At 38.6% G+C, this 12,983-nt stretch overlaps 1 protein-coding gene across 1 annotated transcript in view; it reads left to right on the top strand.

Annotated features, from left to right (window-relative positions):
• Nucleotides 1-7,014: 7,014 nt before the first annotated feature.
• LOC134536822 (E3 ubiquitin-protein ligase MARCHF6) overlaps nt 7,015-12,983 on the top strand; it is a 34,330-nt gene continuing 28,361 nt past the window's right edge. The window contains exons 1-2 of the mRNA XM_063376810.1: nt 7,015-7,240; nt 11,694-12,095. Of these exons, the coding sequence (XP_063232880.1) occupies nt 7,235-7,240; nt 11,694-12,095 (408 nt within the window). The 5' untranslated portion in view covers nt 7,015-7,234. The remainder of the gene's footprint in view (nt 7,241-11,693; nt 12,096-12,983) is intronic.

The following is a 12,983-nucleotide window of genomic DNA, read 5'->3' as shown; positions in this document are numbered from 1 at the left end:
CAGATTCATACTGTTGTTACTGGTGTGCTAAGTATGATTTTATGTCCAGTTGTATTTTATTTTTGTAGTTCCTTTGCTATCAGTGGAAAAGTTTGTAATCATGCAAATTAAGACAAGTAGTAACTTATTTTATTTTAATATTCTAACAGTGCTTATTGTTTTCATTTTGTAAGTGATGATAAAGTTTCAACTAAAAAGTGGATTTACGATTGAGTTACTTTAGAGCACTCGGTAAGTAATACTGCAGCTTTCCAGTTTATGGTTAAGTGGTTGTTAATTACATATAGCCAGTGAAAATGGGCGAGAAAGCCATTTTAAAATGGGATTATTGAAAAACCTGCATTTTCATTAGAAATCATTGCTAATTGATAAATTGTTTGATATGCATACTTTTTTTTATTATTTTGACATATGCTTTTAAAATACCAGTAATATAGCTACGGTTGAACTTTTGAATTGCTATAGTGTAGCTCGTAACCTAGGATTTTGTAAATAAATCAGAATCATAAATATTAAATTTAATATAAAATACTATTACAGGCAGTGCTAATATTGTAGATTACGGGCCAATTAGTGTAACATAACAGCTTTAAAATTTAAAAATACCACAAGCTCATTAAGATAAAAATTTAAAGATTTGGTTTATAGCACTATTAAAATTTCATTCACTTGATCTTAAATATTTTCTTGTCTCTTGTTAATACCCCTTATTTCCTTTCTTACTCATAATAACTCACTGCTGCCAAGCAGACAGCATTTGGCACCAACAACACATATTTCAATGCTATGATTGGCCACTTTGAACGTTTACTTGAGATATAAAATATAATTATATTGTGTTAATTCGTAAGTCAACAGCAGATACACGTGTGTCTAGTTCATAAAAAATCATAAACATGACCAATTCCTACTGTTTATTCTTAAGTACTCAATCGTGAACACTCATTTAGAGAAATTGTCGGTGTTTGCTAAATATATGTATATGATTAGACAGAAGACATTGGTTGGGAATTAAGGTTACTTTTTCATACTATTCACTTTACAAGGCTGCACACCGCCAAATTTTTCTGGCCAACATCTGCAATGCCTAAGAAGTGACAAAGCCAATCAAGGAGATACTTGCTGCAAAATAAAACGGGAGGAAACTGACTTTTTTAAATTCATGGCTAATTGGGTTGGCATCTGTGTGCTGGGAATCAGAAGACCCATCATCATAACTCTGGCCACACTTTTGTCATCACTCCGATTTTCTTTACTAAGGTGACAGTGGACTTGACGAGCCCCACCTACCTGGGCACACGTGCGATATGCAGAGCGTCAGAAGAAACCATGTAATTAAAAAACTGCTCAAGATATCGGAGAAGCATTTGAGAATACAGTGTAAGGGCAGATTAGTAGTTTTGTTCTGTATTTTGTTTTTAAACTGTATTTTAAGAAGAGTGAAAATGGCAAAAAAAAAAAAAAGTGTTTTTTCAGAATAAATTTTAGGCATGAAACATTCGGTAGAGTCTCTTGAAAGCACTCAAGGGACTTCTTGCATTCACATTTATCTTCATTTCTTTGTCAAACCTCATAGTTGCTCTACACACGGTGAGAAGACTGCGTGCCGGTTCAGATACTTGCGCTTAGAGGCTGTGTAGAAGCACCAGCTAGCATTGCGCTTATCATTCCGCCTCCATAACACCCCCCCTCCCGACTGGGTGGGCTCCTCAAGTGTGTGTGCTCATGCTGCCAAGTTCCGACGAGGCTGGGCCGATGACGGGACGGGTTGTGTGACTAGCAGTGTGATGCTGGGGTCGTGGAGGAGGGAAGGGGTAGGGACCTCGGGCATCTAGAGAGGCCACGCTGGTCGAGTCAGTTAGCTCACTCGCCCCTCGCTCCTGCTTCTCGCACGTTGGAACCGTGGCGGGCGTTTTGCCTCGAGCAGGTGGGTTTTCTCGTGGTGTACCCAACATTTCATTCCTTCACTGCTACATTCTTATCTTATCACACTCCTCGTGTCTGTCTTATTTACAATTACGCATCAACATATAACGCATTGTCTCATACTCCATTGTGTGGAGAGTTCATTTATCAAAAGTAATTCAACTTGAACAAAATCTATAAAGGAAAGTGTTTCGTGCTTTGTCACCTCTAAATCTGACAAACAAGATGCAGATCTGTGAAAGGTATTCCCCCCCCCCCCCCTATAAATTTAACTAGCGGAAGCTGCAAATTAGCTAATTTTGTGGGGAGGGGGGGGGATAAAGATTAACTATTGCGATTCCTTTTCAACACTCGAGATTCTGCTTGTTATCATTTCATGCCAGTATTGTTTCAACTGGTGCTCTTCTGTTTCTTTTTGCGAACGACAAAGGAAAAATTCCAAGGATATTCAATTTTCCCGGCGTACATTTGCCCAGCAGCTTATGAGGGTCGTTTCACTCTTGACAGAAATTCTCTTAGAAAAAAACTAAGCCTGACACCTCTCTCCAGTAACAGACATAATAAATTTAAACCTAATCATCGTTTTCATGCCCACAGCCATCCCAGCGACCGATTCCATATATGGGTTACATTAATTAATAATGTGCAATATTGCTAATTCAATCACCTACTACTTAATTACAGCAGGAGTATGAGATTGTCCTAGGATTTGCCGTAAAGGACTTGTACATTTGACCCTTTTTCACCTTCGCCTACACGGAGCCACAATGTACTGCGAAATGTTTGCTCATACATTTTAATTAATTAAGGCTCGAGGACTGTCGATACCCTACACTTTAGCTTGTGGCATTGTTCAAGTTTCCTGCCAAGCGAAGGCGCACCTAATAAGACATATTAATGTGGCATGTCTTCATGTGTAAATGTACTTACTCCAGCACACCCCAGAGTGTACAGTGTAACATGTTCCACACGACTCAATGTGCAAGGGTAATTCAGCCCATCTCAATGTTTCTAGTAGAATGTGCACTGCCCAAAATAATTTGCATTAGTTTAATTTCTCAAGCATACCTCAGAAAGTCTAGTGAACATGTTTCGCACAATTAATGTGTTAGGAAAATGTGTTCAGCACAACTCAATATCTCTATTTTTTTCAGCAGATCAATACAGGATGGTTGTAAGGCTAAGGTTCACAATTTAAAAACATTAACGATTGCATAACAGGCCATGCGCACCACTTTGCACACGACCTGTGTGAAATCTATAAACATGTTGAAATATTACTGTTAGTTTCAGCCGTTGAATTCTACAATTTCCATACAGACAATATCGCTCACTACTGCTGCGTAGGTGCAGTATAGCACTGATTTGTAGTTGTCTTTTCCAGAGGGGCTACCCCTGTGAAAATATATCCATTATATTCACTTGTAAAACTGCCAACAGTGTATTTTACTGTTGCTGGATGTCGAACTTTAACTGGGATGATTCAGGTGCGGTGTGAGCTGTATGGGAGAGTGAGATATTTATTGTTGTAACTTATTGTCCATTATAGTTACATTATAGTTTATAGTCGATGATGCTGGGCCATGTTCCAGCAGTGCACAAATGAAGCTGAAATTTCAGTGGCCGAGGGATATATTTGCCCGGCACCAGCTCTCATGAAGAGTAGCTTCCACCGGGTGGCTGGATATATATTGACGCCACTCCCGCTGCCTGTTTTAGTTTTTAATTAATTATTAGCGTTGTAAAATATCTCAGGGGTTTTAACGGGGGTTCGGCCTCGTGGCTGCAGGCAGGAGCGCGTCTCGTTTCGAAAATTACCTGGGCTGTTCAGGCCACCTAGGACACCTTGTAAATGAATAGTAAACGAGTTACAGGACACTGCACTTTATTCAGTATTGATACACTCATTCGTCCCGATACTGGCCGCGTCTGTTGTCGGACCGCTATGACATGCGTATCTCTATATGTGACGGTTTGCGCGACCAAGATGGATTGCAAAGTTATATCGACAAACTGAAACAGTGGGTTCTCGTCCCTGTGAAAGGTTTAGCATGTAAATGAAACTGGTATTGCCCCAACTTAGGCGGGCTGGTAAATACGTAGAAAAGTTCCTTTGTTCAGGATGGTTTGCAGTCTAGCCTGCTGCAAAATATTAACGTTTCAGAAAGTACGTGGGCACGCCAACTGGAGACGTACACGTAAAAGGCCCTTACACATGAAAGTTAGTCACTTAAAATACACGTTACACTTTGCACTATAAAAACGGAGAAAGTTACAAGACGAAAGTTAGTCAGTGCTATTCTCAACACTTATTATGGAGGATCTACGGCGATAACGATTAATTGGCTAAACAGCCGAAAACTGTGTACCACTACTACACGGTCCTTAAACTGGACATGGAATTACGTATGAAAATAAAGTTCCCCGATGGGAAGAATTTAATAAATTAAGAGTCGCACGAAATAACGTGCGACTGGGTTGGGGTCGGCGCCGAGTTGATTAAAAGATTTACAAAACTTACACTATTGCTGAAATGTTGAAGAGATGCTAAAGTTGATGACCCGACGTTCGCGGAGCGCCCGACCCCTGCGAGCTCCGAACGGTAACTGAGCGCGAGACCGCCCTGCGGCCTCGCACCTAACCACGTGAAACGCGGGAAAACCGACCCGGCCAGTTTTGGACTTAAAGACAAGTTACAAAATATATGCTTATAAAACAATTAGACATAATTTCCCTTACATGAATCCTCTTTTAAATTGTTATTAATTTAGTTGTTTTAATTTGGCAAATAATTATATATACTTAGGCGCATTGCCACACCCGGCTGTGCGCTGACGTCGCTTTGGTGTTCGTCGCGGCGCACTTTCACACACTCACGCTCGGGCGTGTTCGATGCACTTAGGGGCAAGTGTTGTTGTGGCATAACGACCTTTGCGGACCAGAGGGAGCATCGGCGGTTGGCGTCAATATATTTCGGCCCATTTAGCACATTACCCCATCAGGAGAGACGACGGAGACTGCGATGTGGCAGGTGTGTTTGGGCCTTCGGAAATGTTTCTACGACAGCACTCTCACACACATAGCTGGGAGTACTTACAGTTTTGTTGCTAACATGCAGGCTCTTTATTGTAGCCAAAGGGTACTGAGAAGTACTTCATTTACTCTACAGCCAAATATACACTGATTAATTAAAAACTTAAACTGGTATTTGCATGCAGTCCAAAATAGTTGCTGGCGGCTTGCGTCTGTGAGTGAGCATTAATAAAAATATCATTCGAGAGTCGGCCAGTCCCGTAAAACACTGCTTGTCCATATGCCAGACTGTGCAAGCCACTGACATCGTACCGACCATGGCCATTAAGCCTGTGCTCCGCACCGCCAGTACCGTATCCCGTTTTCGGAGCGCGCCCCTTGCCCAGCCGGATTGAGTCAAGCGAGCGCGCCGGGCGTGACCTCAATTAACTGAATTAAACATCAGGACACGAAACCCCGGGGGCTCGACTACGGAAAACAATTCCCAAACGAGGCACTAGGACGAAATAAATTAATCACAAGCAGTGAGAAAGTGTGTCGTAGAGACTCCGTGCGTGCGCGGCATGCACGGAACAGAAAACAATCCTCGTTACTAGCCACAGCAGCTACTGGCCTTGATTAATTGGCCTATGATAGTGGTCTAGCCAAACTAAGGGAATTGAAACCCAAACAGTGCTCATTGAGACAATTTGTAGTTAAATTTACAGTCGCCAACTTGGTGCCGCTTTTAAAATTAATAAATCAATTAAAACAACTGTTTAGCCTTAAGCAACTATGTACCAGGTGCAAAGTTTTAATCAAGCACCTGGAGTATGTTTTTTACTCATCATATAACAAATTAAATTATTATAAGTTTTTGGTGCCGACTCACAAAGAAGAGTAAGTTTCTCTTCCTTGCGAGGCAGCCATGTTCGGCAGTCTACAACCACTCCGCGCCGGGAACAGACGTGTGTCCGTGGGCAGCATTCAAGTTAGTTTCTTTGATTATTTTTATTCTGCACTACATCTTCAAATTTATATCATTTTATTAATTCACCGCTGCCCACGTCGACTCGGCACGTATTTTGCGGAACCGGGCCTATCCCGACCGTCTTCATTGTGATACCGCGCTGCGTATTGTATCACGGAACTTACGGTACTGGCCGACTCCAGCGAGAGTATTTTTAATTAAGGACGCCGTGCATATGCCTGCCAGCTGCACTCACGTAAGTGTTTCTCCGAACTTAGGAGCCCGCTCATCGAGCCCCCCCTGTACCCGTTAACTTTCGGCGCTAGCCGTCTCCAGCGATCATCGACCCACGTCCCGCGAGACTGCCGCGGTAACCATTAGTGTCGCGTAGTGTTTTTTTTTTTTTTTGTTAATTGTGTAACCGCTAGACGTCGCCAAGGGTTGGTGAGAGTATTTGTAGCGGGAATAAATTAAAGGTAATTCTCACCAACTCGTGTACAATCATTTTCCGTAGTTTCCCGTCCTCCACACGGCCGAGCGGCCTTCACAGCCAAGGGAGAACCATTCAGTTTAGATTCAAGCCGTGTACCTGGTGGGGCACGCGGGGGCAGAGTACCCACGACCCAACATCAACGGCCTAGCAGCCCGCTAGCCTGGCGCCTCTCCGGACAACAACAGCATCGCGACGCCCGTAGTGCCCATCAGGTACCCCCCGGGCCTTTCACAGAGGTCGGGTGACGGCAACACAAAATAATTTTAAGGAGAATCCAATATGAGTTTAAATTTTTACAGACATTAAATTTATTATTTATTTTTAATTACGATATTTGTACGTTTTTCTAAATATTTCTGACCCATTTGATAAGAAATTCCTTTCTTATAATTATTGTTCTGAGTATTAAAGATTTTCGGAACATATGCATTTGTGTTTGCCACATTTAGTTCTGCAATTAGCGTGAAAAATGGGTATTAAAGTGAAAGTAAGATAGTTATTCAGTAGTATTGTTTGCCGAGAATTGTTTTAATTTTATCCAGATGCCATGATATTGGCCAAGTATTACGTAATACCATGAATTATTTTCATACCTGGTAAGTTTTTGTATTGACCCAAACCCACGCACATTATGGAGTTAACGTTTTAGCTATATGTATTGGTTTATCATTTTGGTGATGATAATGAGATTTATTTATTGTTACATAAAACTATTTTAATGCTGCCGTTATTTTAGTGAAGATGTCAAGGTACTTGGTTATGTATTCATTCCCCAATTTTTGAAAGCAGCCTGTCATGGTCGTTGATAATTACGTATCCAAGTTTATAATTCAATGCAGGTGTGTTAACAGCAATTTCTATATTAATATAAGTAATAGTGCATGTGATAAGAAGAAGATAAATGGCTTAATTGCCTTCAGTTTGGAGTCATAGTAGTTATGACAATATTACAGTACTGTGCATAATGTTTTTATGGATAAAAAATATGATAAATATTGTGAAGGGGCGCTTCAAAACTAAGGAAAGAAGAATTTTAAAATGTATTGGTAAATATGTAGTTGAGCGGTATTTTCGGGAAAAAATGTTAAAAATCGGAAAATACCTTTATTAGATGCTCTTCAACTTCCTCTTTTCATTAAAAGCGGCGGAGGTAAGAAATTCCAAATACTTTAGGAGATATCGACCATCCAATTGGTAATTTCTGCTAAAATACTTGTAGTAATGCAGTGTTGTTTACAGTGATTTGGGAAATGGTAATGATAATAACAAAATCATTGTTTGCATTGGTTTAATGCACCTCTTTCCCCAGTATTTACCAAAAAAAAAAGGAATACTATGATATAGAATAGGGATGGCGAACCTATGTTGGTGAAGGTACCATCTTTTATGAACAAAAATAATGTGGCTATGACGTGCCATCAAAGAATCTTGACTTTGTGATGATAATAATAATGGATAAAAATAAAACTAAATGCTGTTAACTTAAAAACTCTTTATTTGCAACTCAAAATTTGTACGGCAATCAAATTTGTGTACTACAGTTTGTCTGTGCAAATTTACTTTGTTGCATTTCTGGACATTGTGTTCCTTGACTGGTCTTGGCATTCCTGCTAACCATTAAAAATTTGATAAGCAATTTCCGAATACTGTGTATGGTGTACAGTAAATACGAACCTACTTACCTTTGAATAATTGGCTTTGATAGTGGTTTTATTTAAATTATTCAAACTGAAGACCATATTTCAGCATTTAGTACAGAGAAAATATTGGAACTGGGTGGCTCTAGAATATTTGCACATGGCAGGCGAAACTGAATGACATTGAGACAGTAGTTGGTTGGAAGGGTTTATTTCAAATTAAGTGGTACTCCTGTAGTTTTCACAGTGGCAATGTAATTTCATTTATCTTCATTTTGTAAACAGGGTCTTAAAAAAGTCACTAAAATGTCCAGAAAGTCACATTGCGTAGATAAGGTCACGAAAATGATCATAATTTCTAATGCATTTTTATTCAGGTCACTATAAATAAACTTATCTTGTTTGGAACTTCATCACCTTAACATTACACGAAGGTTTAAGTGTTGATTTCAATATGATGTTTTAGTATTATTATAATTTATTATGTTTCACAGAACTTTTCAAAACAGGCTTAGGAAAAAAATCTCTTTACTTTTTTATGGGGCAGATGGTTTTTATATTTGCGTCAGCTTACGTGCAACCATGGAAAGACATGAAGAGGATAAGGAAAAGTTTCTTATTTTATGTCTGCAAACCTGTGATTCTTCTCCTGGAAGCATCAATTTGAGCAAGACTGAATTTTTTTATGCAAAATGTGAAATTTTTAAATGAGAGCATTCATTTCTCAAAGGGAAAAAAAGTAGGCTTATGTTGTCAGTGTTTATAGCACAGTAAATAAAGGTTTCAGCCTGTGAAAAATTTGTCCAAAGCTTAATTTTTGCACAGTGATTGAGTTGACAATGCTGAATAACAAATTAAAAGCTTAGTATTGTAGACCTTGTGTGTCACACCAAAAATATGCAGTTAGGTCTTAAATAACAACTGTTTGCAGCGTTTGACAAAAGGCATTCTGTAAACGTAATTATTATAGTAGACCTTCAGCAAACAAAAAAAAAATTGTCTGTAAAGTCAGTTTACAGACGATAGTTTAACGTGACGTCATAACAAAACATTAATGAAATGATTGCATACTTTTATGAATAAAATTGAATAATTTTTATTGAATATCAATATTTTGTATGGATACAAAGAAGGAGTGAGATGAAATCTACAATTTAATTGATAAATTTACTTTTATTTGCACTCATTAATTCAAATATGTTTATTAATTTAATGAAGAGATTATTTTAACTATAACTTTTATACATGTTTGCTATTTACTTCTTCCAATCTGTGTTATTCTGTTAAAGATAGGACGATGATAGGAAAAGTAGGAAACAAATGGGAGTGTTTCAAGTTTAATGTGCCTCGAAAACGTCAAATAGATGGTTGTTCCAATCGAGTGGAAGAGAAATAGATGCGGTGTAAGCGTACAATGAGCGTAACGGGTCAATGTGTGTAATGGGACACTTTTTCGTTCGTGCAGCCAGCGTTCATCGATTTATTACACGTCACGTCAAAAAAAAATCAAAAAAATGATTGTACATGATAAAATTAAAAAAACTTTTCAATTTGTTATTCTTTATATGCAATATATTGAATAATATTAGTGATTGAAAATTCTTTCATATTCACCAGATATCAAAATTAGAGGTTACATAAACATGAAGGGCCGGCCCAGTGTGAAAATCACTTAAAAATAATGTTTTTACATATTTTTCGAGCTTTAAAATGGTACTTTTGTTAAGAGTCTGGCACAATCTATCTGAACGCTGAAGCGTCTGAACATCGTAGTGTGTACTGGGGGACATGCTACAGTTGTTTGAGTTGGGGTGTTTTAATCCCAGGAAACAAAGATCTTACTAAGTAGTAGGTCAAGAATCGCTAGCAAATTTCTTCCATAAGTTTTGTTAGTAGATGCAAAAGTGTGTTTGATTTTTATCATGTGACACCAGAATAACAGTATTTACTTGTGATAAGAAATACATACCTTCAATAGCCCTGTGAGAACTATGACTATTTTGTTTTCTAATGGACCACATAGCCTGGGTAAATAAAAAATCTACTACATTACTAAAATTATTGTATGTTTCAGTAACTTTTAGATAATACTTAATTGTTTATTAGTATTGGTATTAAGTTTTTTAAATTGTGGTTTTTGGTCTTCAATATAGCTATTTTTTCTTGTTAATAGGCATACTGAAAACATATTCACATTTATCATGCCTGATCTATAATTATACTTGGTACAGTGAAACCCTATTCCAGGTTATTTTTGAAGAGACATAAAAAAAATTGTGGTTATTTTTCATTGATTAACACCTTTAAAAAAATGAAAATAAAAATAAAATTCATATAAGAACTATAAAATTGCATGCACTTAATAACCAAGAAATTATAAATGGGAATTTCTTATAAGTGAAGTAAGAGTAGTTAATTACAAAAAACTTGTTATTGTCACACCCTTTCTGTTCACCGATTGCGTTCACAAGGGTGTCCGACTCATTAAGGTGATGGGCTATTCTTCAGTTAGTGTACCGTAGGCAGGCCAAATGATTTGCAGGCGGCAGGCTTAGTAATTTGTTTAGCCTGCACAAATAAAAGAGGTTGGGAAATTTGGTCTGAAGGTAAAATAATTATTAGTCTTCTGTTTGCTGCTTCAGTAACTTGTGAATTTCTGTTTTATTTATTGTGCTATAATAGTAAAAATTGTGTTTTATATGCATTTTAATTAAAGTGGGGCCTTTGGAGGGCTGCCATTTAAGATGTACAGTGAAACCTCGATAATACAATCTTGAAGGGACCGTAATCTTGTCACTTTGCAATAACGAGGTTTGTATGTACCAAACTATTAAACAATAAAATCAACATTTTTACATAATTTCTAAATAAAATCCAAATAATGTTAAAACTTGTAAACAATTTTGTGCCACACTAAATGTACTTTTTTTTTGAGAGTTTGTATAATACATTTTTAGGATGGCTACACCAATTCCTCAAAAAAAAAATATTTTTATACTCTATTACACTAAAAAGGATTTAAGTCAGAAGAATAAAGTAAAGCTTAAAAAATTATCTGCATAGAGGCATATATTTTAAAAGAATTTAAGTTTCCAATCATTTCCCCCCCAAATTAGAGTGAATTATTATCATTATTAAAGTTGAAACTTCACATTGTTTCTTTAATTTATTCTAGAATATTTGTATTAACCATCCTTTACCACATATAATTGTTTACCCTTGGAACAAAAACAACCTTGTAGTACATACATAATAACTAGAGACCTGTAAAATTCGCGGATTCATTTCGCGATAGGTTAGAGTCCAAATACTTTTGACATTATTTTGCTTCAGTCATTGGGCCACAGTTTATCTGAAGAACTCTGGGCCAATGAAAAATCTTTAACAGGAGAATTAGCGATTCACGATCATTCCAGTCAACAGGTGTTACGAGTCGGTAACCAATCAGCAGATGTAATTTGCACGAGTGCGTAGATGATCATGAAGTCTATCCTTTAGGGATTTGAAATCGCGAATTTTACAGGTCTCTAATAATAACCATATTTTTGTATTAAACAGATTAACTGGCACTATAGTTCCTATGTAATTCTCAGAGACTGTGAAAACACTTTGTAACAGGGTTCTTACTAATACGTTGGTGTTGTGTGGCTAGCAGTCGGTAGACTCGGCGGACAGGATGATGGAGGACCTGCAAGGGGCGGACATATGCCGGGTGTGCCGCTCGGAGGGCGTGCCCGACCGCCCGCTGTACCACCCCTGCATCTGCACCGGCAGCATCAAGTGGATCCACCAGGAGTGCCTGCTGCAGTGGATGCGGTACAGCCGCAAGGAGTACTGCGAGCTGTGCGGCCACCGGTTCTACTTCACGCCCATCTACTCGCCCGACATGCCCAGGAGGCTGCCGCTCCGCGACGTGGCCGGGGGCCTGCTGTCGAGCGTTGCCACCGCCGTCAAGTACTGGCTGCACTACACGCTGGTGGCGGTGGCCTGGCTGGGCGTGGTGCCGCTCACCGCCTGCCGCATCTACCGCTGCCTCTTCACCGGCTCCGTCGACTCCGTGAGTGCCGCGACTTGTGATCTGACCCTCGTTGCTCTGTGTTTACCCGTTGCAACACCCATTTCGGGTTGTATAGGGGATAGCTGTGTCTCGGGAGGGAAAAAAATACATGTTAATTAACATAGTCAGGGACGAGAGAAATCTCTCCGCGATCGAGGACTCCACACCCCGGGAAAGTTTTGGCACTCAACGGGGATGACAAACATTTCTTATGCTGGTTCTCGTTTAAATGGAAAATTGAAAAAAAAAAATCCCTGCTTTTAAGGATATACTTTTTTTTTATCCTTGCACCACGTTCCGAAATACGTAGCATTGTCCGAGCCCAGGAGAACGTAGTGCTGCGTGCATCCGGCGAGACGAAACTTTCACACTTTTTTTTTTTTTTTTTGAAAATGAGAGAATTGCCATTGCTGTTTCTCACGCACGCACACTTTCAAAAATAATGAATAAAGTTTTAACAGCCACAAATTTAAAAATTTAAAAAATTTTTACAGGACGTTAAAATGAGGAAGTATGTACTTTTTTTTCGATCTCCCCCTAACGGAACTTGGTGTGCACAAATTTACGTGCAGTGGAATTTTTTCATGGGTTGATTGTGAAAGGATCCACATAACTCTGAATGGGCTATAAAGGGAACATCTCAGTCTTCATTCCTGCTGTTCAGACATCCTTATTCGTGAAAACTTTACAGAATCTACAGACTTTTCAAGCTACGAAAATATTTTCCATGGAATAGAAATTATATTTTAGTCAGCTTAAGCAGTTGTCCATTTGAACTTTGTCGTGGCAGTTGTTAAGAGCGTATGTACTAATCAATACATTTGAAAATGGATTGGTAGAGATAATGTTTATTAGTTAAAATGTAGGATCATTCCTCATTGTTGATTT

The sequence above is a fragment of the Bacillus rossius genome, chromosome 11, assembly GCF_032445375.1.
Source record: "Bacillus rossius redtenbacheri isolate Brsri chromosome 11, Brsri_v3, whole genome shotgun sequence".
Taxonomy (NCBI): domain Eukaryota; kingdom Metazoa; phylum Arthropoda; class Insecta; order Phasmatodea; family Bacillidae; genus Bacillus; species Bacillus rossius.
The sequence above is the reverse complement of the archived record's forward strand: the minus strand, read 5'-3'. Positions and strand labels throughout refer to the sequence as shown.